Genomic DNA, 24,793 nt, shown 5'->3' with positions numbered 1-24,793 from the left:
AAAAATGACCAGAGGCTGTACTCTTGAAGCTGACAGGAGGAAGGAGCTTAAGAGCACACTGGTTCCCCTCTAAGGGACAGGGTCAGTCTCACAAGAGTAACATCGTACTTGAGAAGAAATTGATGCACTCTTAAATATCCTTCCTCCTGCTAACACTTATACCGATATGTGTGCACATACATAACTGCTGGTTTTGGAAATATTTATCTGCACAGCATGCAGGTAAATGTGGCATCTAGCATAAGTTCCAGCTCTGTGGATGCTGTAGGTGCCTGAGCACCCTCAATATTTTTTTCTCTAAGTCTGCAGATTTGGGGCAGCCAAGGAGGTTTAATGACATGAGATGACATGAGCTTATCTGGCCCATTATCTGGGCTGAAGCCATGTTGGTTTGCCCAAAACAGTAGCAAATGCTATTGAAAATAATAGTAAACTTGTGAGGTTTATATTTGTTTTGCATTCTTTCTGTTAGGAGGGGATGGGGGGAGGATATAAGGGGAGTTGGGGAGTCTTAGAGGGGTCTGTGAAGGGGGGGAGAGTTATATTCAAAATGTTTTTGACATTGCTTCAGAGCGTGCTTTGTTATTTGCAATGCTGTATTGTAGATTTCAGTGCTACGCTATATGATTTTATTTTTGCTTATGATAACAATAAAGATATTTCTATGTAACAACAATAGCCTCGGGTTGCAGCAGCAGCAACTCGGATGCCCAGTCCAGCTCGTTGGTCACCTCTGCCCCCAAATACCTGTATCTCCATGCAGCCCAGCCCTGCCCAGCTCAGTGACAGTGGTGGTGTGGGCAACAACTCAAATGTTTTCCAGATATCCTCCCTCGGCGGGGCCAAGTCCAGCCTGCAGAAGTTGAAATCATCTTCGTCCGGGTAGAAGCAAGGCTGCAGGGAGTCAAACTTCAGATCTGGATTTTTATCTACCACTCTCAGCATTTTCGTTTGCCTATAGAATTTTTATTCCCAAACAGATGTATGGGGGTATTGGTTTCTTCTCTCGTTTTACAATATTTATGCCCACAGAAAAGTCCCCAAATTCTGAAGCTTCCGTGGCTCTCAGTCCATCCGTGAGCGCCCCGTGAAAGTAGCGCCATGAGGCCATCTCCATGTGCTCACTCTGTTCCTAGCAGCCAGACTATCACAGATTGTTCTTCTGTGTATATCTTTTTGCTGTCAGCATGATTCTAACTATAAGTGAAATAAAATAACAATGACCAACAGCAATGTGAACGCAGCAGCTGATAGTCTGTTTTGGACATACCAAGATGGCGGTTATTGAGGGAAACCAGCTTCCACTTTTTGATATCATACAGTCTCCTGTCATTAATCCAGCTTAGGGGCAGCATGCTCCATGCTGCAGAGTTACAGAAAAAAAACAGGACGTGCTTCGGTATCTTACCCAGGGGCGTAGCCAGTATGGGGCCACGGGGGCCTAGGCCCCCATAGATTTGCCCCTGGACCCCCTGCCGATGACCCGATGACCCACCTCCCGCCGCCGCCTACCTTTGCTGGCAGGGGACCCCAACCCCCACCAGCTGAGCCGAGGTCATCTTCTTCCCAATCCCGCACAAGGTTTCGTTCTAAGATGTCAGGACGCAAGACGTCAGACTAGAACGAAGCCTTGCGCGGGATTGGGAAGAAGAGGACCTCGGCTCGGCTGGTGGGGGTTGAGGTCCCTCGCCAGCAAAGATAGGCGGTGGGGGTCGTCGGCAGGGGGGTCGGCAATGGTGGGGGGGGTCAAAGTTGGTGGCGGGGGGGTTAGCAATGGCTGGGGGCATAGCCAGTATGGGGCCACGGGGGCCTAGGCCCCCATAGATGTGCCCCTGGACCCCCTGCTGATGACCCGATGACCCACCTCCCGCCGCCGCCTACCTTTGCTGGCAGGGGACCCCAATCCCCACCAGCTGAGCCGAGGTCATCTTCTTCCCAATCCCGCGCAAGGCTTCATTCTAAGATGTCAGGACGCAAGACATCAGACTAGAACGAAGCCTTGCGTGGGATTGGGAAGAAGAGGACCTCGGCTCGGCTGGTGGGGGTTGAGGTCCCCCGCCAGCAAAGATAGGCAGCAGGGGGAGGGGGGTCATCGGCGGGAGGGGGGGGTCGGCAATGGTGGGGGGGGGTCAAAGTTGGTGGCGGGGGGGTTAGCAATGGCTGGGGGGTTCAGCAATGGTGGGGGGGTCAGTGGCACCAGGGGGGGCCTAAAACATGCCTCCTCACCTCGGGCTCTGGACCCCCCTCCCACCAAAGTCTGGCTACGCCCCTGACCCTACCTATAGCTCCCGCCTCCCCCCGCAGCCAGTTGACTGACTATGTTTGTCCAAGAGACTGCAGACAGAGGAGGGAGTTAGTTGCTGTAGCCTAGCAGCTCCCAATGGGGAACGGAAATGTAGCAAATACATAGACACTGACACTGAGAAAAGAATTAGATAGATACAGATATCTTTATTGGCATAACAATTGACACCTAGGTTATAGAATTGCATTCCAGTGTGATTATAGAATCATCCATCTTCCACTCATTCATCTCTCATTGTCTCAAAATCAATACTGTTTCAGCTTTTTTTCAAACTCAGCATTCTGAGGCACTTTTATAAAGCCACGGGAAGGTTAATGCGCAAGTAGCACATGCAAAATCAGCACTACCGCTGGGGTAATCGGCAACGCAGCCATATTGGGGTGCGCTGCATGGTTACCATATGGGTAGCATGTGAGCTATTACTGCTAAGTCAATGGCTAGTGGTAAGGGCTCAGGCCTTAAATAGATGTGTGCTAGTTTTAATTTTTTTGTGTGCGCCCATTTCCTGGCCCATTAAAAATTGGCCTTTTTCCCAGCCATGGTAAAAAAGTGGCCCAGCGCACGTCCAAAAGACGCACCCACACTACCACAGGCCAGATTTTACCATGGCTGTGTAAAAGGACCCCTCTGTGTTTCTGTAACCACTGTATTTCTAAATCAATTTTCTGCTTTAATAACAACTGTGAACATTCCCTGGTATCTTGTACAAAATCCAATAGTTGAGTACCATCTGCATAAATTTGAAAATTTATCTTTAGTGATGATAACATCTGTGCCAGTGATTGCAGGAAGATGATAAATAGTATTAGTCACAGGGCTGGGACCTGAGGTACTCAAAAAGTCAATTCAAATCTAGCAGGGGTCTTTCTTGCTTTTACACAATAATATCTTTCAGAAAGACACCCCCCTCCGCCAAAAAAGCCCCACATCAAACCAATAAATCAACTGTTGCAACAGAATACTATAACAGAAGGTATCAAATGTAAATATGATATCCAATGCCATCATTACAGATGCCACAGCATTATTTAATTTAAAAGTCCAGTAAAGGTAAAAGAAACATTTAAACACTATGGGGCCAACATTCAGACCGTGGGAGGTAACCCCTCAGGAGGTGATGAAACTGGACATTCAATGCTGGGCCATTTCCGGTGTCCGACATTGAAAATGCGATTTATTTTTGGCCGGTTTAAAATTAACTGGCCAAGCCAATATTCAGCGCTAGCTGGTTAAGTTTAAACTAGCCAAAGACAGGCCTGCTATTTTTGTGGCCTGATTCAGGGCAGCTGAGAGGGGGGGAGGGCAGGGGGAAATTCCACGGGCTCGGCCTCCAAGGAGGGCCCAGCGCCGGAGTCTCTGTCTCTCCTGCTCCTGACGGGACCCAGGTGATCACGTCATGACAGAAGCAGGAGAGAGAAAACTCTAGCACTGGGGCCCCCTTGCACGATGGGGAGAAGCAGACACAGCAGGGCTTCGGGTCAGGGCCTCTAGGTTGGCTAGCAGGGGTCACCCAGGTCTCGCCAGCAGAAAAGGTCTTCCTCCAGCGCTGCCTTCACTCTGCCGCATTGCCTGCCAAATGGCTGCTTTTCCCTTCAGGCTGCATGCTCAGTTTGAAACCAAACAAGCACAACGTCAGAGAAAAAGCAGCTGCAGGGGCAGGGCAGGCAATGTGGCAGACTGAAGAGCAGCGCTGGAGGATGACCTTCTACTGACAGGGCCTCAGGATCCCCACCAGCCAAGGTATTTGGAGTTGCAATGGGCAGTGGCAGGTGGCAGCAGCAGTCATCCTGGGGGGGCAGCAGTGGCGCTGATCCTGAGAGGCAGTGGCCCCTGGCTTGGTGGCCCTGAGCCTGGCTGAGTCTCTCGGCGGTCCTGGCCTGATTTGGCTGCCAAACTAAGCCAGCTTTGTGCTGCATATTAGTGGATAGCTGGTTTTATTACACAATAGAACTGGTTAGCCGCTAACCCTGGGATTCTAAATATCGTGCCTTGATTTCCGCGTGGAAATCGAAGCGTAATCCATATGAATAAGCACAACTTAATTAGTTAACAAGCTAATCAGTGTTGATAATTGGATGTTAGCAAGCAATTATCAGCACTAATTTGCATTAATTAGAACTTACACGCAATACTGCTAAGTGTATTTTGTAACCAGTGGTGTGCTGGTAAATTTTTAACAACAGGCTCTCTGCCTGGTCCACTTTGGCGCCCCCCCTGTCCACTACTGCACCCCCCCATCCACCTCTGCGCCCCCCCCGTCCACTTCTGCACCCCCCAAAATTGCAGAGCTGGCTATAGCCGGGGGGGGGGGGGGGGGGGGGCAATGCATTACTCTCTCCAGGAAAAAAAATTAAATGATCCCAGGTTCCAATCTAATTCATGTTTAATGTGGGATAAAATGCCATAAATAAGTAAATAAATATAAATTTTTAATTATGAGCACCTGATTCTCAAAGTGAACATATTCCAAACACTATAATGAAAATAAAATGATTTTTTTTCTACCTTTGTTGTCTGGTGACTGTTTTTCTGATCATGCTGGCCCAGTATCCGATTCTGCTGCTATCTGTCCTCTTAACTCCGTTTCCAGCACTTCCTTTCCATTTATTTCTTTCCTCCTTTCTTCTTCATTTCTGGTCCTCAGCTTCTGCCTATTTTCTTCATGTGCAGTTTTTCTCCTCTCTTCCTTTTCCCTCATCTCATCTCCTTCCTCACTCTTCTCTCCCCTCCATCCATGTCCAGCATTTCTTCTCTCTCCCCTCCTCTCCCCTGCCCTGCATGCACCCATACCCAGTGACCCTCCTCTGCCCTGCCCTGCTTGCACCCAGATGTCCAGTAGTGACCCTTCTCTCCCCTGCATGCACCCATGTCCAGCAGTGACCCTCCTCTCCCCTGCCCTGCATGCACCTATGTCCAGCAGTGACCCTCCTCTCCCCTGCCCTGCATGCACCCATACCCAGCGACCCTCCTCTGCCCTGCCCTGCATGCACCCAGATGTCCAGCAGTGACCCTCCTCTCCCCTGCATGCACCCATGTCCAGCAGTGACCCTCCTTTCCCCTGCCCTGCATGCACCCATGTCCAGCAGTGTACCCTCCTCTCCCCTGCCCTGCATGCACCCATACCCAGTGACCCCCTCCATCCACCCATGCCCAGCAGTGACTCCCTTTTCGCCCCTGCCACCCCTTCCCAAGTTGTTTCGCGAATTCTTCTCCTCCCTCCTTCCCTCCCGATCCGGTCCCTCACCGCCCGCTTGTTTTTGAATTCTTCGGGGCAGGCAGTCTTGCCTGCCCACTTCCAGCGCTGACTGTCTCCCTTGCCGATTCACGCTTCAAAATGGCCGCCGAGATTTCAGCCGAAGTCTCGCAAGGCCGCTTCTGGAAGTCTCGGCAGCCATTTTAAAGTGCGAGTCGGCAAGGGAGGACAGTCAGCGTTGGAAGCGGGCAGGCAAGACTGCCTGCCCTGAAGAATTCAAAAAACAAGCGGGCGGTGAGGCGGCTCCAGAGGGAGGGAGGGAGGGAGGAGAGCCAGAGCCGGCTTGCTATTTTCAACAACCAGCTCGCAAGCCGGAAGAAAATTTAACAACCAGCTCTTGGGAGCCGGCTCCAGCACACCACTGTCTGTAACATAAATTCTTAGTCACGTAGTTGAAAAGTGGGCATAGTTATGGGAGTGGAATGGGCCAGTCATAGGTGTCTCTGCAATCTATGTGCATTGTTATAGAATACATCTGCTCCGTGCCTAATTTAGGAATCAGGATTTATACCAGGTTTTAGTTAACATAATTGATTGCAACTAAATTTAGTCGTGTGGGGCAGCACTCGGCATATTCTATAATGTATGTCTAAATTAAAGCATACTTTATATAATAGGCTTTGATTTCCATGCAAAAATCGAGGAATGATATATAGAATCTAGCTCTAAGTGCAGACTGGGATTATTCAGCAGGAGATAACCAGCTTTCACCCGCTAAATATTCGCGGCTAGCCAGTTTAGTGCTATTTAACTGGCCAGGAGCTGTTCCTGGCTGGTTAAATACTGCTGAATATCAAGGGATGTGTCTTTTCCTAAACCCTGATTGAAAGGGGAAAAACACCCCTTGATCATTCAAATATCATACAGCTGATTCAAAACCACCTATTCAAAATGCTGAACATGAATGACAGATTAAAAATCAGACTAAAATTAAGCAAAACTATCAAGCTCCTTGTGATTGTTTCTACTGTTGGTAGAACTATGATGTGTTTCAATTTTGATAGCAAAATCCCTTCTATTAAGGAAGACTTACAGCAACTAAACAAGTCAGTTTCTTCCCCAAATCTGCAATCAGTCCTTTTTGTATTCATGAAGAACAAGAAATCAAATTGGTGCACATGTACGCCAATAGTAATTTAATCACTCCTCTCACTTTCTTGCCCTCACCGCTCCACCACCACCACCAAGCAACTACCTTAGGGATGACCATTGCAGCTGCCTGGGTTGCACCATGTCCAGGTAAGTGGAACCAACATTTAGGCCATTAAACCCTGAAGAAAGCCCACAGTGTGATGGCTGAAATATTGATTCCACTTACAAGGAGTCTTCTTATATACGAGTGCATCAATGACAAATAAAGACTGTATTGCACTCAATCTGTGATTCCATGGTTTCTTTGTGAAGAGCCATTTCTAGTTCCCCACTCCTGGTGGGCTTCTTGATTTGTCTCCTGTGGGGATTACCTTTGTTCCTCTGCCCTCCTACACTGGTGGTGATCTTCTATGTGAGCCTAAGTTAGACATGAAATGTTGACTTAAGCTAGTATTTGATAACTGCATTGAACTGCCATTATAGAATTTAACACCATGTGAGCTCTTACTACCTACAAAATGGATGGCTGTACGTGCTCACAATCTAATTTTAAATAATAGCCCCATGCTATTGGCACAAAAAAAGGAGTAGGATGATCTGGCTCTTTCAATAACCCAGGGAAACGTATAACACTACAAAATCTTTATTAAAGAGCATCAAGTGACTCGACACAGCAGCTGTGTTTCGGTGCCTATGTGCCTGCAGCTGTGTCAAAATTGGGTTTAAGTTAATATCCTATAAAGAACATGAGCACCCAAGTGTCTATACAGAATAGGCTCTTACCCCACATCACTGGAACAACAAAATGGAAGCACCTTCTTGTAGAATTGTTAGCACTGGCAGCAATCACTACATTACTACACAGTAACTGTTCTGATAGATGAGAGTCTGGGTGCTCTTAACACCCACCTCAAGCGCACTGTTCCCTGAAAACTGAGAGGGAATTCTCTAACTGCAATGCTGCCACTTCAAGTTCAAGTTCACTTTATTCTTGATATATCAGTGGGGTGCTTCAATATGGGCAAATTCATTCCATCTGAAATTAATGCCGAAAAGACCCACTGCCTCATTTTATCGTCTCAATATAACAATTATAATCCTACCACTTTAAATACCCCCAACCTTTCATTGCCAATCTCGGATAATTTGAAACTTCTAGGGATCACAATTGATCGATATTTAACACTAGAGACTCAAGTAACCAACACCACAAAGAAAATGTTCTACTCAATGTGGAGACTCAAACAAATAAAACCTTTTTTTCCCCATGAAGTCTTCCACAATTTGATACAAGCAATGGTCTTGAGCCAGACGGACTACTGCAACGCTATATATGCAGGATGCAAAGAACAACTACTCAAGAAATTACAAATGGCCCAAAATACTGCGGCAAGACTGATATTTGGAAAATCTAAATTTGAATCTGCAAAACCACTCAGAGAAATTCTGTATTGGCTCCCTATAAAAGAATGAATAGCCTTTAAAATATGTACATTAATCCACAGAATAATCTACGGTGAGGTACCAGAATACATGCTAGAATTGGTTGATTTACCACCCAGAAACAGAACCAGCTCCTCGCGATCATATCTGAACTTACATTACCCAGATTGTAATGGTTTAAAGTATAAATCTATTTACACCTCAAACGTCACTTATAGTGGCACTCAATTCAACCCAAATTAACAAAAACTACCCAGAATTACCTAAATTTTAGGAAATCACTGAAAACAGTATTGTTTAAGAAGGCTTATTCCCCAGATTCAACATAATCAGAATTGTCCCTTACTATTATATGATCCAATGGACTTTAATTACACCTTATCTTCATATTTACTACTGATTAATTGTTAATTATATCCTACTTCAATACCCATCGCTGTTCAACTGTTATTTCTATTATGCTCAACTTGTAAAAATTGTTCTTCTTGCATTGTAACTTACTACAATATTATTGTAAGCCACTTTGAGCCCTCAATCAGTGGGAAAAAGTGGGATACAAATGTAATAAATAAATAAATAATAAATAAATATTGTATTTTCAATCACTAGGGACAGGCAGGTTCTTTGGAGTCCTGCAGAGCTTGCTCATACCTCATTATTGAAAATGTGATAGTGAAACAGCCCCCCCCCCCCCCGGCAGAACTTTAGGTGCAGGACTCCCACTCAGCTTAGAGGTAATGGCACTCAAAAGGGATTACCTTTATTTGGCGTGGAGGGGTATAATTGAACGGCGCTAGCCATCTATATGGCCAGCGCCGCAAACAGCAGTCCCGAACCGTATCATCAAAAAAGATGGCCGGCCATCTTTTGTTTTGATAATACAGTTCGAGCCGGCCAAATGTCAGAGATGGCCGGGTTTGAGATGGCCGATATCGGTTTCCGCCGATAATGGAAACTGGTGCCGGCTGTCTCAAACCCGGCGAAATGCTCGGCAAGGCCGTCTTTCTTTTTTCCATTATCGGGCAAAGCCGGCCATCTCATGACCATGCCCCTGTCCCGCCTTCGCTACCCTACCAAAATGTTCCCTTGAAGTTTGGCCTGCTCCGCGACGGAAAGCAGTTGGCGCCAGCCAAAATTGGCTTTCGATTATACCGATTTGACCAGGTTCAGATCGCCGGCCATCTCCCAATTTGTGTCGGAAAATGGCCAGCGATCTCCGAAAATAAGCTGGATAATGACCCTAGCAATAGTACCATGAGGCTACTGCTAGGAATCAAAGCCACCATTTGAAACCCAGATTGCAAGGGAAAAAGGGAGCAAAAGGGTATCACTCTTAACCCATCCAGGGACATCCAGTATGTGCCAGGGGGCTCGGGTGGGGAGGGGGGAGGTGAGACCATCAGAAGGGGTTGGGATTATCTCATGAATTACTTATTTTATTTAGTGATGGGGCCCACATTAAATGCATCTGCAGATGGGCCTGTGTGGTAAGTGTGGCCACATTCCCAATATTTACCACAGAGCTTTTGCACTTACTACAAGTTAACTTTTGCAACTAATGTTCAATAAGTGCAAAAACATACTATACTTTAGTATACAGGCCCCAAATCTTCCCACAGGCAATATTCAAAGAATGAAATCACATCTTGAAAAGTTGATTAAATCTACATAGGGAAATCTTTGTGAATGATTTTTTTACATGTGAATACAGTTACAAAATTATATCCTAAATACATTAATACAATAAAACAGAACAAAGCATGTAGTATACAAAATTGGCTAGAAAGGACCAATTTTTCTGGAACAAAATGAACACTGATTATCTGGGAACATATTTACTCTGAAGGAAGAACAGAAAATCAGTCTGCCATATAGAGAGCAAGTCTGTAACTGAGTGCCTATATGAAATTACCCAGAGGGTATTCTGATAGGAGCTTATTCTATAAAGAAAAGTAGGTGTTCACTTTCCTTTTATAGAATTCTAGCTAACAGGTGTGATATGGGCATGCAGCATAGGCATGAGCACTTACACCATAGAGTAGATGTAAGCATGTGTGCTTGTGTTCCATAGGAACATAAGCATAGTCTTACTGGGTCAGACCAATGGTCTATTTAGCCCAGTATCCTGTTTCTAACAGTGGCCAATCCAGGTCACAAGTACCTTGCAGAAACCCTAATAGTAACAACATTCAATGCTACCAATCCCAGGGCAAGCAATGGCTTCTTCATGTCCATCTCAATAGCAGACTATGGACTTTTCCTCCAGGAACTTGTCCAAACTTTTTTTAAACCCAGGTACGCAAACTGCTGTTACTACATCCTCAGGCAAAGAGTTCCAGAGTTTAACTATTGGTTGAGTGAAAAAATATTTCCTCTTATTTGTTTTAAAAGTATTTCTATGTATCTTCCACGTGTGTCCCCTGGTCTTTTGGAACGAGTAAAATCCCAATTCACTTCTACTTGTTCTACACCACTCAGGATTTTGTAGACCTCAATCATATCTCCCCTCATCCATCTCTTTTCCAAGCTGAAGAGTCCTAACCTCATTAGTCTTTCCTCGTATGAGAGGAATGCATCCCCTTTATGATTTTGGTTGTTCTTCTTTGAGCCTTTTCTAATTTTGCTATAGGAGCATATGTTATGTGTGTTGCTTTGTGCCCTGCCTAGATGCCACCTATGTATATGCTCATCCTCAAGCTATACGCTGTCGATGATAGATACATATTTATGGAATTGCATGTAACTGCATAGTTTACATATATGTGCCTGTGTAGACACACAGGTGTATATATGTCAGTATTCTAATGGTTTGCACATGTATCTGGTGCACATGTATCTTGCCTAAGTATAGAATTAATCAGAGTGTACATGATAGAGTTTTAATATTTTGAGTTAAAAATAAAAGCAAATATTGGACAAGAACATTTCTTACCTACATTTCCAGTCGTTAGGTACGAATTCTGAAAGTCCTTCATTCCCATTCCAGCAATGTGTACAAAGTCTTCAATCACTTGCATCAACTCAACCGAGCCTGGGTAGATCTAATAAATAAAAATCAAGTAAACATTGGCTTTAAGGTCTCCAAAAGCTAATTTGAAGTGAGAAAATACAATGTAAGCCAATTCTAATATATGTCTTAGCAACAATATGGACAATATCCTAGCATTGGGTATTGGCCACATCTGTTTAAAATTTGCCACTGGCAAAATGCTAAATGTTGGCTAAGGGGAAGAGAGGCCTAGTGGCCAGAGCAGCACAATGAGAACCAGGGAAGCCACGGTTGAAATCCTACTGATGCTCCTTATAAAGGCTGGATGTCACTTCACTGTCCACTGCCTAAGGTACAAACTTTAGGCATTCATAATCTACATAACCATCAAGTTCAAGGCAGAGAACAATTACACATTATAAGCAGGTACTTTCTCTGTCCCTAGATGATTTGGAATCTAAGTTTTGTACATGAGGAAATGGAGAGTTAAGTGACTTGCCCATGGTCAAAAGGAGCTATAATAGGAACTGAACCCAGGACACCAGGATCAAAGCCCGTTGCACTAACCATTAAGCAACTCCTTTAATATGTATACCCTACATATATCTCCAGAGTTCAATGTGGCTTACATACATTATCAAAATAAAGTACAACAAAACCAGAAATTGCACAACATCAGAATAAAGATACTTCCTAACAATTAAATACAAATTTATTGAATAAGGGACTAGGTTCATGTGTATGATATAGGTAAAATGTACATCAAAACGAACCTGGAGAAAATAGTAACCTTCAATGACTGATATGTGTGTTGTATTCAAGCAGCAAAATTGTTCAGCACAAATGCCTAGCAGAAATGCTATAGTTTACCTATATAGTACATGCCAAAATACAGACTCCTGAGGCAGATGCTTTGCACTGAAACACAGTACCATGTCAAGTCTATAAGGTGTACATTTCAGAATAAACATTGTGTATGGAGAGCCTTTTGACTCCCTTGTGTTTTAGAAGTGCTATTTTCCTACCTTGTACACATATGTACACATATGCTGGTATTCAGGTCATTTTCATGCATTTTTGGTGCCTAATCTAATCTAATCTGACATTTATCCCTAAAAAATGTCTAAAGCAGCATACAACCAATATTGTATTCACTTAATACAGTGATTTAATGAAAGTAATGCATACTCACTAAATCTATAAAAGTCACCAAAAATTGCCCACACAAATTTGGGTGTGTGCCCAATTTACATGCACAAAATTTAATTGAATAACAAGACAATTTGTGCCAATAATTGACTTTTGAACAAGTAATTATTGGTGCTAATTGGAATCAATTAGATGTATGTTCATAAATTTAAGCATGTGATCCATGCCTAAATTTTACATGCGTCCTGAAAAAGGGGGCACAGAAATGGAAGGGCCATGGGTGGTTCGGGGTGTATCATGGGTGTGGCTTTGGGTTACATGCAGAATTATAGAATAAGGGGGTTCCACACATAAATTTAGGAGGGGGCATTTGTACCATGTCTATGTTGGTTCAAATAGACATGCCTAAATTTACACACGACCCCCGGGACTTAAGTGCTATTTTATGAACTGCATCTAACTTTAGGTGTGGCATAGAGTTTAAGTGGGTTTTTTGGTGCCATGTTTTTATGCGCATTTTATCGAATTCACGTCATAATGCACAAGTTTATCCTAGCTCGCTTTAGTCAAGAATTTACGTTTTCAATCTTTTACAAAAAGAAATGTAGGAAGAATGTTAACAGCTAATGGCAAGTTATTCTCAAAAAGTACAGCTTGATAGGATAAAGAATTCTTCAATATTCTTAAAAAATAAAATCCCTTTAAATGATGAATAACCTAGCTCTAATCAGTGCAAAGTTCAATTGTGCTGGAATAGAGCCATGCAAGATCTTAGATATAAAGCAAGAGGATTTGAATAAGATACAAACATTTAATGGCAGCCAATGTAAACATGCATGATCATATTTACTTACCCCTCTGTTTACTAAACTACGTTAGCGGCTGCTGCGCAACAATGCCGACACAGTCCATTCAAAGTGAATGGGCAGTGTCAGCATTAGCTCACAGCAGCTGCTCGCATGGCTTAATAAACAGGGGGGTTAGTCTGAAAATTAAGTGAGCTACTATGTTTTGCAAAAGTTGAAGACAATACTGAAATTTAAAATATACCTTAGGGGCCCTTTTACTTAGCCACGGTAGACACTAGCATGTGCCTACCTCATTCCAAAAAGCACTGCCGCATCCCACAGTAGTGTGCTGATCAGAGCACATTAATCCCACACTAAAAAATAGTGTTTATTTTTTGGTTCAGGAGGCGTGTCTGTGGGTAGAGAGTAGGCGTGCCCTGCACTAATTGTGTAGCATGGGTATATTGCCAAGCGCTGCCTGATTAACATCGGAGTAGCACAGGTGGACATTTTAGGAAGTTAGTCAAATGTGGCCATTTTACCGCTGCACTAAAAGTGGCCACAGCACATGGAAAACCCATGTGCTACAAACAGCGCTGGCCACTTTAGAGCGTGGCTTAGGTAAAGGGTCCCTTAATGCTGGTACCCTCTTTATAGAATTATTCCCTAGTTAGTAAAGAGGTCCCATTAACAACAATGAGGCTTGAATTAAATAATATTCATAAGTCATATTACCGAGTGTGAATGTGAATTTAAGACATGTTGACAAATTAGCACAATTTACTTAAGTTAATTCTTTGATATTAAACCTGGGAACAGAAAACTACTTACTCTACCTAAGTATAGCTTGACTTGAGATACCAATGAAAAGGCATTAAATAAATCTAAACACCTAAACAAATAAGGAATCAAAGTGTAGCTATTTAAATTGAGAGGAAGCTGGGGGAAAGATCAAATGTTATACAGATTGCAGTAATATTCAGTTATCATCTGAATAAATGAATTGTACAAATAAAAGTCTTAACTTTAATCCAATAATTTACCTACTTAAGATTTGGGCTGCATGTATCGTGCACATATATTCACAGAAGTGTATCACCACATGGTTTTAAAGAAAGTGCTTACTACATGTAAAACAGACTTTATCCATGAATATATATATATATATATAAAAAATTTTTGCAATATTTTTTTCTTCTTAATCCTTGAATATCTTTCAAAAGTAGCCCATGGAACAAGACAAGCCTTTTTATAGTGCAAAATTGATATCTTAATTTATATGCTTTCAAAACATAACATTTCTACAAATGAGCATTGTAGGATTCTACTTCAGTAGAAAGTCAGTTTTGTCAGTGAGAAAATGGCAGAATTCTTGCATGAAGGGACACACTGTCACCTGTCATGTTATATCAGCTTTCTATTAGGCAAGTCAGCGGTGTAGTGACCTTTAGTTTCAGTACAAAAAAACTGCTATTATTTGACAATGGTAAAGGTAGCTTCACTTCAAAAGATGACAATATGGAGATTAAAAATCGATGGGGCAACCGCTACATGTAAGCACATTTTCTGCCACTTCCATTAGTATTCTACAAAGAAAAGTAGGTGTACACATTAGATTACCCTTCACACCTTTAAAGAGATTAAAGTACTAAACTAGATGATGGCTAAGCTATAAGAGACTCAATCTGAGGGCAAGGTTTAAAAGTCTATTGCAAAATAAATTTTATACCCAGCTTTTTTGTAGTTCCTCTGGGAAGGGGCCAGAATGGTGGGATTGCCTATTTGGGGCCCCTTTTACTAAACTGCAGTAGGCTCTATGCGTGCCCAATGTGCACCAAAATGGACTTACTGCCCAACTACTGCGTGCCTTGTGTGGTAATTTTATTTTTCATGCGTGTCCGCTACGTGCATCTGAAAAATAATTTTTATTTTTGGACATGCGTAGCAGATGCATGCCAAGTGGCATGTGACGCACATAGGTCATTACCACCCGAATTTTTTACCATTAGGTCTATGGCTGGCGGTAAGGTCGCAGACCCAAAATGGACGCATGGCAATTTTGCCGCACATCCATTTTCAGTAAAAATTTTAAAAAGACATTTTTTGTACATGCACTGAAAAATATTTCTGTGCATGCCCAAAACCCATGCCTACACTACAGCAAGCCACTTTTTACCATGGCTTAGTGAAAGGACTCCTTGGTGAGGAAGGATATCCTGATAAAAGTGAAGGGGTGTTTAGAGATTTAGAGGGTAGGATTTTAGCAGTAAGGGGAGGAGACTGATTACATATAAAAATGTCTATGCTGCAAATGATAATCAGAGGGAATATCACAGAAAGCTGAAAGCAGATCTGTTGACTATTGCAAAAGGGGAGAGATTTTAGCATGACATTTGATCTCACCATGTATTGGAGTGTGAGGGATGCAGAGGCTTGTAAAGTAAACATAGGCAGGCATTGAGGCACGTAATATCTACTTTAAATGTAGTGGATGTTGGAGGTTCCAACACCTGACTCAGAGGAATTACTCCTTCTTGTCCTAAAGCATACATGTGCATTGATCCAAATAGTTGGAGGTGGGAGGGGCGCTTGATGTGGAATACTTGGATTTCAGCAAAGCGACTGAAATAAATTGAGTGCCCTCGGTATGGGACCTAGAGTAACTGATTGGGTTAAAAATTGGTTGAATGGTAGGAGACAGAGGGTAGTGGTAAATGGAGCTTGCTCTGAAGAAAAGGATGTCATCAGTTAAGTACCGCATGGATTGGTCCTAGGGCCGGCTCTTTTTAACATCTTTGTGAGCGATATTGCGAAAGGGCTGTCTGGTAAGGTTTGTCTCTTTGCGGATGATACTAAACTCTGCAACAGGGTGGACACCCTGGAGGGTGTGAATGACATGAAGAAGGACCTAGCAAAGCTAGAGGAATGGACCAATATTTGGCAACTAAGGTTTAATCCCAAAAAATGCAGGGTCATGCACTTGGGTCGCAAAAATCCGAGGGAACGGTACAGTACAGGGGGTGAAGTGCTTCAGTGTGCGAAGGAAGAGTGGGACTTGGGGGTGATTTTGTCTGATGACCTTGAAGCTTTCAAACTGGTAGAAAAAGTGACGGCCAAAGCCAGAAGGGTGCTTGGGTGCATAAAGAGAGCATGACCAGTAGGAAAAAGGAGGTGATAGTGCCGTTGTATAAGTCTCTGGTGAGGCCCCATTTGGAGTACTGCGTGCAGTTCTGGAGACTGCACCTACAGAAAGATATAAACAGGATGGAGGCAGTCCAGAGGGCGGCTACAACTGTTCATGACTACCATAGCCCATACAGGTGAAGGGAGCACCAATAAGTGGGTACAGTGGGTTTCTGGTTGGTTTTGGAGTGCTCACAGTTTCCTCTACAAGTGTAACAAGTAGGGGGAGGTAGAAGCCTAGGGCCACCTGTCTGCAGTACACTGTACCACTACTAGACTACTCCAGGAATCTGCATGCTATTCTAATTGACCTGAGTATAACATCTGAGGCTGGCATAGAGGCTGGGGAAGTGGGTTCAATGCCCACTGCAGCTATTCGTTATAAAAGCAGGTTTAGCTCAAAACATCTAAGTTTTAGTCTTGGACGTCTTTGTTGTGTTCCATTATTGCTGAAAGACATCCATGTCTTAGGAACGCTCAAGTCCCGCCTTGAACACACCCATGGCATGCCCCCTTGAGATTTGGACGTCCTTCTGACGGACTTCAGAGAAAGAAGTCCAAAAAGAGGTTTTGAAAATACTGAATTGGACATTTCTGTGAAATAAACGTCCAAAAAGAGGTTTTGATAATACTGATTTGAACGCTTCTGTGAGATAAACGTCCAAATGCTGACTTATGTCACTTTTTGGATATCTATCTCTTTTGAAAATGAGCCTGAAAGTCAACATAGATTTAGTAAAGGAAAATCTTGCCTCACCAAGCTATTACATTTGTTTGAAGGGGTGAACGAACATGTGGATAAAGGTGAGCAGTCGATATTCTGTATCTGGATTTTTAAAAGATGTTTGACAAAGTGCCTCATGACAGACTGCAGAGGAAATTAGAAAGTCATGGGATAGGAGGTAGTGTCCTATTGTGGATTAAAAACTGGTTAAAAGATAGAAAACATAGAGTAGGGTTAAATGGTCAGTATTCTCAATGGAGAAGGGTAGATAGTGGGGTTCCCCAGGGGTCTGTGCTGGGACCGCTGCTTTTTAACATATTTATAAATGATCTACAGATGGGAATAACTAATGAGGTAATTACATTTGCTGATGACACAAAGTTATTCAAAGTTGTTAAACCACAACAGGATTGTGAAAAATTACAAGAGGACTGTCCGAGACTGGGAGATTGGGCATCTAAATGGCAGATGACGTTTAATGTGAGCAAGTGCAAAGTGATGAATGTGGGAAAGAGGAACCTGAATTATAGCTATGTAATGCAATGTTCTCCAATAGGAGTCACTGACCAGGAAAGAGATCTAAGCGTCTTCATTGATGATACGTTGAAACCCTCAGGTTACTTCCTGTTCCGGGGCAGAGGGAGCATGGAAACCAACAATGCTGACTGGTGCGCAGCACCCCCCAGCGACTTGCACCCGGGGCGGACCGCCCCCCCCCCCCCCCCCCCCATTGGTACGCCACTGCAGTGTCGCTATGCTTATATTAGCATTCTCCTCAAGTCACTTCACTGGCTCTCTATCCATTTCCGCGTACTGTTCAAACTCCTCTTATTGACTTATAAGTGCATTCACTCTGCAGCTTCTCAGTACCTCTCCACTCTCATCTCTCCCTACACTCCTCCCCAGGAACTCCGTTTTCTGGGTAAATCTCTCTTATCTGCACCCTTCTCCTCCACCGCTAACTCCAGACTCCGTTCCTTTTATCTTGCTGCACCATATGCCTGGAATAAACTTCCTGAGCCGGTCTGTCAAGCTCCATCTCTGGCCATCTTCAAATCTAGGCTAAAAGCCCACCTTTTTGATGCTGCTTTTAACTCCTAACCCTTACTCACTTGTTCAGTACCCTTATTTTATCATCCCCACCTTAGTAATTCCCTTATCCTCTTAGTTGTCCTGTTTGTCTGTCCTAATTAGATTGTAAGCTCTGTGGAGCAGGGACTGTCTCTTCATGTTCAAGTGTACAGCGCTGCATACATCTAGTAGCGCTATAGAAATGATAAGTAGTAGTAGTAGCCTTTGGAAGTCCTGGAAGCCCTCCCTCTGTTGCAGCATCCCGCCTATGTGGAACAGAAAATTGCAGCAGAGAGAAAGCTTCCAGGCCACCTAAGACAGTGTGTTTACCTCACTGATGCTGCCGGCAGCCTGGATTGAAGAAGGCAGCGCTGCAAGGAGCCAAAAGGGAGTAGGAGAGAACTGACCAAGGTGGTCAGATTGAGAACAGGAGACGGCAATGACAGCTGAAGCATGGAGTGGGAGGAAGGAGATGCTAAGGCTGCCACGGGGCCCCTGGGAGTGGGAGGCCCTGTGCGACATTGCCAGCATGGATGGCAAAAATACTCTCTGTGGACGATTCTTGATAAAGCCATTGGGCGAAACATAATGCCATGTCAAATAAAAATCCCCTTTGAAAATGTTCTACAACAAGATAAGTGATAACATTTAAGATATAACTGTGGAAAAAATTATTTTTGAAAACTGTCTTTAATAAGCTAAGTGGCACTCTTGATTCATGACTGTAGAAGAAATTCTGAGAGGTTGCAAGATAACTAAAAGCAAAAATTGAAAAACTGAAGACCGGTGACTATAGGGAAGTGGCAGCCATGAAATCATACAGCTCCACTACTCCACCTGACTGAGGTCTTCAAAAAAAGAATAAAAAACAAAAACCAATAAGAACTGGATATATTGTATAAGCACCTTTTTGAATATTGTTGAGTATCTGTCTAATAGCTTATGTTGACACCACAGCCTTTATTTTTAGTTAGAATTATTCACATCACTTAATAGAATATGCTTTGGTATTTGTGCGCATGAATTCTAATTAAAGCCAATTAGTGTCAATAATTGCATTGATAATACACTGAAACCTTCTGCTCAGTGTGCTGCTATGGCTCAGAAAGTGAATATAATGTTGGGTATTATTAGGAAAGGTATGGAAAACAGGTGTGAGGATGTTATAATGCCGTTATATCGCTCCATGGTGCGACCACACCTTGAATATTGTGTTCAATTCTGGTCGCCACATCTCAAGGAAGATATAGTGGAACTGGAAAAGGTGCAGTGAAGGGCGACTAAAATGATAGCGGGGATGGGACGACTTCCCTATGAAGAAAGACTAAGGAGGCTAGGGCTTTTCAGCTTGGAGAAGAGACGGCTGAGGGGAGACATGATAGAGGTATATAAAATAATGAGTGGAGTGGAACAGGTGGATGAGAAGCGTCTGTTCACACTTTCCAAAATACTAGGACTAGGGGGCATGCAATGAAACTACAGTGTAGTAAATTTAAAACAAATCAGAGAAAATGTTTCTTCACCCAATGCGTAATTAAACTCTGGAATTTGTTGCCGGAGAACGTGGTGAAGGCGGTTAGCTTGGCAGAGTTTAAAAGGGGGTTAGATGGTTTCCTAAAGGACAAGTCCATAAACCGCTACTAAATGAACTTGGGAAAAATCCACAATTCCAGGAATAACATGTATAGAATGTTTGTACATTTGGGAAGCTTGCCAGGTGCCCTTGGCCTGGATTGGCCGCTGTCATGGACAAGATGCTGGGCTCGATGGACCCTTGGTCTTTTCCCAGTGTGGCATTCTTATGTACTTATTTATGTACTTAAGTTCAATTAACGACACTGATTGATGTGTTAAACTAATCAAGTTGTCCACACAAATCCAAAATATGAGCAGATTTGCACACACAACTCAAGTTGCATTATATAGAATCCAGTGGTATATGCATAGAAAGGAGTCAGTTAAAGGGTAGGGAAGGTTATCTCGCCTGTACTAAATGTGGGTATGTCATATATGGGCAATAATGAAGTTTTAAGATTACTTGACTAGGATGGAATTTATTAAATTCAAGTATATGGAACCATGGGAAAAGAATTTAAGGGCGTAAATAAATGAAAAACAATGGGGATCTATTTTTCTGAAGGCTAGGTGCTTGTGTATATACACTGTTCTGAAAGAGATTCTCATAAAGCATTTTATCAATGGTTTCTGACATCCACTAGATTGAAGCAGATGTTCCCAGGTTGTTCTGAGGCTGGCTCTTGAATATGCCCACAGGTGAGATGGTACTGGGAATACAATAAGGTAGTTGTTCCCAAACATTTTCAGCTCACGGCATCCTTAGTGTCCGAGCAATTTTTTATGGCACACACCTTTGGCCATATGGGTCTCCGCAACCCCCCACCCTCCCAGACACATGGGTCTCTGCACCCCACCCCCAGCCACATATGTCTTCCTTTCCATACAGCCCCTCTTCCCAGAAAGTCCAGCACACCATTCCCTGCTGCCCCTCTCCTCCCATAAATCCAGAACACCTCTGCTTTCCCCAAATCCAGCATCGCTAGCTACCTTCCTTCCTGCAGGTCCAGGATTATTGCTGCTTTCTTCTCATTCCCCCACCGCCGCTGCAGCTTACATTTTCAGGCCATCCGTGATTCACACAGGCAGGCACTCCGGAGCCTTCCCAGTCTGCTGCATCCAGCTCTCTCTGATGCAACTTCCTGTTGTGAGGGCCGGACACGGCAGAGGGAAGTCTCTGCAGTGCCTGTGTGAATCGTGGAGAGCCCGAAAATGTAAACTGCAAGCACTGCGGCAGAAGCAGGGAAGAAACAGGAAGCAACAGATTCCGGACCTGTGGGAGGGGAAAGTAGGGAGTGATTCTGGATTTTGGGTGGCGTAAGGGAGGTCAAAATGAGCAGCAGCACCCCTGAGAGTTTGCTGCAGCGCACCAGGGTGCCGCGGTGCACAGTTTGGGAAACGCTGCAATAAGAGAATTGTAGGCAAGAAGTCAGAGATGGGTCTTAAGGTATTTCTTCTGGGGTTGGGAACAAGAAAAGGGCAGAGAAGGGGAAGTAATTGATTCAAATGGAACTGGCTACTGGATTAATGGAGAAACTTACTGAAATTAGAAATAATAGATAATGAGTATTTCAAGTAAGGGATTCAGTTAAAACATTACCAAGAGAAAAAAAGAAAGAGGGATGTGTTTTGTTACATTTTATGAACAGATGTTCTAATGGGTCAGTTGTGATTAGGTGGTTATGGATGAGTGGGAGCCTTGCCCATGTCCTGCCCTTGATCCATCCGTGTGTATGTTCCCCAATGCTTTTGTGTGCTACCGTGCTTAGATGGGCCATTATAAAATTTCACTTTGTGCACTTATGCATCTAAGTGCTTCTTTTCTGTACATTTATGCACACAAGACATATATAACCAAAAGTGCCTATTTATTGAATTGTCCCCCCCAAAAGACTCCTGACCCTCCTTCCCCTGAAAGTACAACTTTCAGTAAGGCATCTGGCTAAAGTTTGTGTAATGAATACCTGAAATTCATTCCAAATAATTTAGAGAGATAGTTACTAAAGTGCGATAAGGAAATAATGATTGTTTTGGTCAAATTACACATTAAATGGCAAAACTTGCGTTACTTACCCTTGATACACAATAATTTGCCTCAACATAAGCAACACAATAATGAGATGCAAAGCATGCAAGTTCATGAAAAGAACCTCATTATTATGCAAATTAGAAAATATAGCATGAGAATACCCTCACAAGCTATGTTATTCATGAAAAGAGCACTAGCTTTGAGCTGGCATTCTTTACACCCCAGGATGATTAGGTAGCTAAAGCATAACCTGGAATTCTCTTAATGGGATTGTGAAAAAAAATCTATAAACACACCCCATAATACTATCTATACATCTCCTCCCACCTCTGTTCTTTTCCCCCCTGGATATCCCATCTGTAAACTCTATCCCATCCTGCAATCTGGGCCCTCTGATTTCCATTTTTCAATGGTCGCTCAAGACAAATTACATTTATGTTTATTCAGTTCAGAACTTTAATAGTGACTTTATCACTTATTCAAAACAAAATTTTTAAGCTTCATCTCTTTCCATTGTACAGTAGGCAATGTACATAAATCAGGACAACTTGAGTAATGTATTCAGCTCATCAAATCTGTTAACACATAATAATCAGTTTAATGTATTTTGCCTGCAGATTTTTATTTGAAAGAAATGGAAAAATCTGCTGAAAGCTTGAACAATACATGGTCCCTTTAAAATGGTATAAAGATATAGCATGTGGATAGCAAAAACTTTCTTCAGAAAATGTTCTTTTTTTTTCCTATCAACTCTAACAGTGCCCTTGTCAAACATGTGCCATACAATAGTGGCGCCTGGGATTCTGCAGAAAATTACTAGTTAACAATCAGGAGAACATAAGTCACGTGACCATGCAGTTCAGTAGTGCTGTAGTAATTGATCAGTCAGATTGAATTACTAGTTTCTTTCTAAAGCATTGTTGCCTCTGCAATGCACTATATACAGAATGAAAATTGCTGCACTCTGAATATGTCCCAATATTCTTTTCCTTTTATGTCAAATCTACAGTAATTGCTTTTCATTAGTGATTGGGGAAAGTATTCCACTAAGCCTTAGTTTTAAATGCACTTCTCGTTCATCTATACCGCGCATGTTCCTCCCACACATATAATTTTTAAAACAACAGCAAAAAAAAAAATAAAATAAAAAAAGAACTCTGTCTTTTTTTATTTCAAAAAGTTGCTATATCAACATTCTGAGGCCATGACTGACCATGTACTAAATGACAAAACTACAGCGCAGCTGAAAGACTGTGTTGTCACTCAGTTTCTGTTTAAACCTGCCTCTTTCAGTATGTAGTTTTATCAAACCAAGTTGAATCCCAGCCTGCATTAAATTGGATGCTGCCATATATTTTGTCTATATATAAACTATAATTAATGGTTTTTAACACAGATAATTAATGTAGTAATAGGGTGCATTAAGCCTCTGCAGCTGCATTCTAATGGAAAGGCAGCCATTTCTTGGTGAAAAATGAATATTCCAGCAGTATAGTCTTATAGATTTGAAATAATGCACAGTAAAAGCAGCCTTAAGACATCTGTCAACTATCACAGTGTTTCTCATCCTTCTCCTGGAGACACATCTAGTCAGTCAGGCTTTCAGGATTACTACACTGAAAATGCATGAGAGAGATCTGCAGTCAGTAGATGTCCAAGATATGCAAATGGTAAAATTATGCCTTACTTGCTGATAATTTTCTTTCCTTTAGTAGCAGCAGATGAATCCAGGAACTGGTGGGTTGTGTCCATCTACAAGCAGGTGGAGATAGAGATCACAAAGCTGAAGGCAGTGATATCATGCGGTCAGCTCCTCCACTTCAATAAATGTCTCATCACCAAGCAGAATCGGAGAAGAAACCAGGAACCCTTCCTCACCAACCATACAAAACAGAAACCCACCTGTCAGTCCGACTTAGAGAAACCATGACTGTGATTGACTCATCTTCAGTGGTTTCTGTTCTCTCTCTCTCTCTCTCTTTTTTTTTTTTTGGAAATTGAAGACCAGGACAAGAACAGACAGGCAAAACAATCATGGCTGATAGAGGGTGGGATCCTGGGATCAACTGCTGCTACTAAAGGAAAGAAAATTATCAGCAGGTAAGGCATAATTTTATCTTCCTTAGCGTATGCAGCAGATGAATCCAGGAACTGGTGGGATGTACCAAAGCAATCCCTAATTAGGATGAGAAGTTGCTGCTCCCCAAGACAGAACCACCACTGCAAAGGCAGTATCTGAATAATGAAAGCACACCCATTCCGCCCAAGAGATAGATAGCAACCTCTTGGAATGAGCCTGCAATGCCATTGGCAGGACACAACCTTTAAAAAAATCTACAGAAACAAAGTACCTGCAATCCAATGAGAAAAAAATCAGATCAGAGGCCGCCATCCTATGGCAAGAACCAGCGAGAAAGACAAAGAGAAGATCTGAATGCTGAAAAACATGCAACATCTGCAAATGCCAGAGAAAAATCTGAACATCCAGAAGACGAAATGCTGTGTACTCCACGTGAAAATCCCCTCCCAGCATGGCTGCGCTAAAAATTCAGACACTCTGCATGCTGAAGAACTGGCGACCAAGAACACCGCTCGTAAGCTCTTAAGCGAAGCCTTCTGCAAAGAATCAAAAGGAGTCTGAAACAATTCTTGGTAAACAAGGAGACCTACGCGAGGCTCGGAGAACAAGAACGAGGTTTCAGGGTGAACAAGGTCACAGCATCAGAGGAGCAAAGCACTGTGCAAGAAATGAACCACATCCAAGTGCAAAGCCAGGCCAGGCCTTTCTACAAACCATCCTGCAGAAAGAAATCAATCGCTGAAGAACAGACGTCTGCAATGAAGACCAAGCATGGGCCACAGCCATGCCTCAAAAAATCCTCTACACTCAAGAATACGCGGTCGAAGTGGACCGCATACAAGACTGCAATAGAACAGTATCCACTGTGTCTGAAGAACTCTGTTCTTCAGAGTAGACCTATCAAAAAAGCAGGCCGTAAAACCAAAGCAAGAGGGATCATCCACTCAGGAATGGACCCTGAAGGAAGAGCCTGGACTCAAGCAGGATCCAAAATGAAAGCGCCACCAGGAGTCTCACCATATCCACATACTAAGGGTACCGTGGCCAATCCGGAGCTACCAGAATGACTAGACTCTGGTGGCAAGCGATTCAAAAAGAATTTGGCCACAGAG

The 24,793-nt window shown here is 43.0% G+C and overlaps 1 protein-coding gene across 1 annotated transcript in view; it reads right to left on the bottom strand.

The window, feature by feature from the left end:
• The window catches only part of ADGRB3 (adhesion G protein-coupled receptor B3), a 1,672,438-nt gene that overhangs the window by 841,423 nt on the left and 806,222 nt on the right, over positions 1–24,793 (bottom strand). The window contains exon 11 of the mRNA XM_030199002.1: positions 11,026–11,134. Coding sequence (XP_030054862.1) covers positions 11,026–11,134 — 109 coding nt within the window. The remainder of the gene's footprint in view (positions 1–11,025; positions 11,135–24,793) is intronic.

This window comes from Microcaecilia unicolor, chromosome 3 (assembly GCF_901765095.1).
Source record: "Microcaecilia unicolor chromosome 3, aMicUni1.1, whole genome shotgun sequence".
NCBI lineage: Eukaryota > Metazoa > Chordata > Amphibia > Gymnophiona > Siphonopidae > Microcaecilia > Microcaecilia unicolor.
Note: the sequence above shows the minus strand (reverse complement) of the source record. Positions and strands in the feature narration are given on the sequence as shown.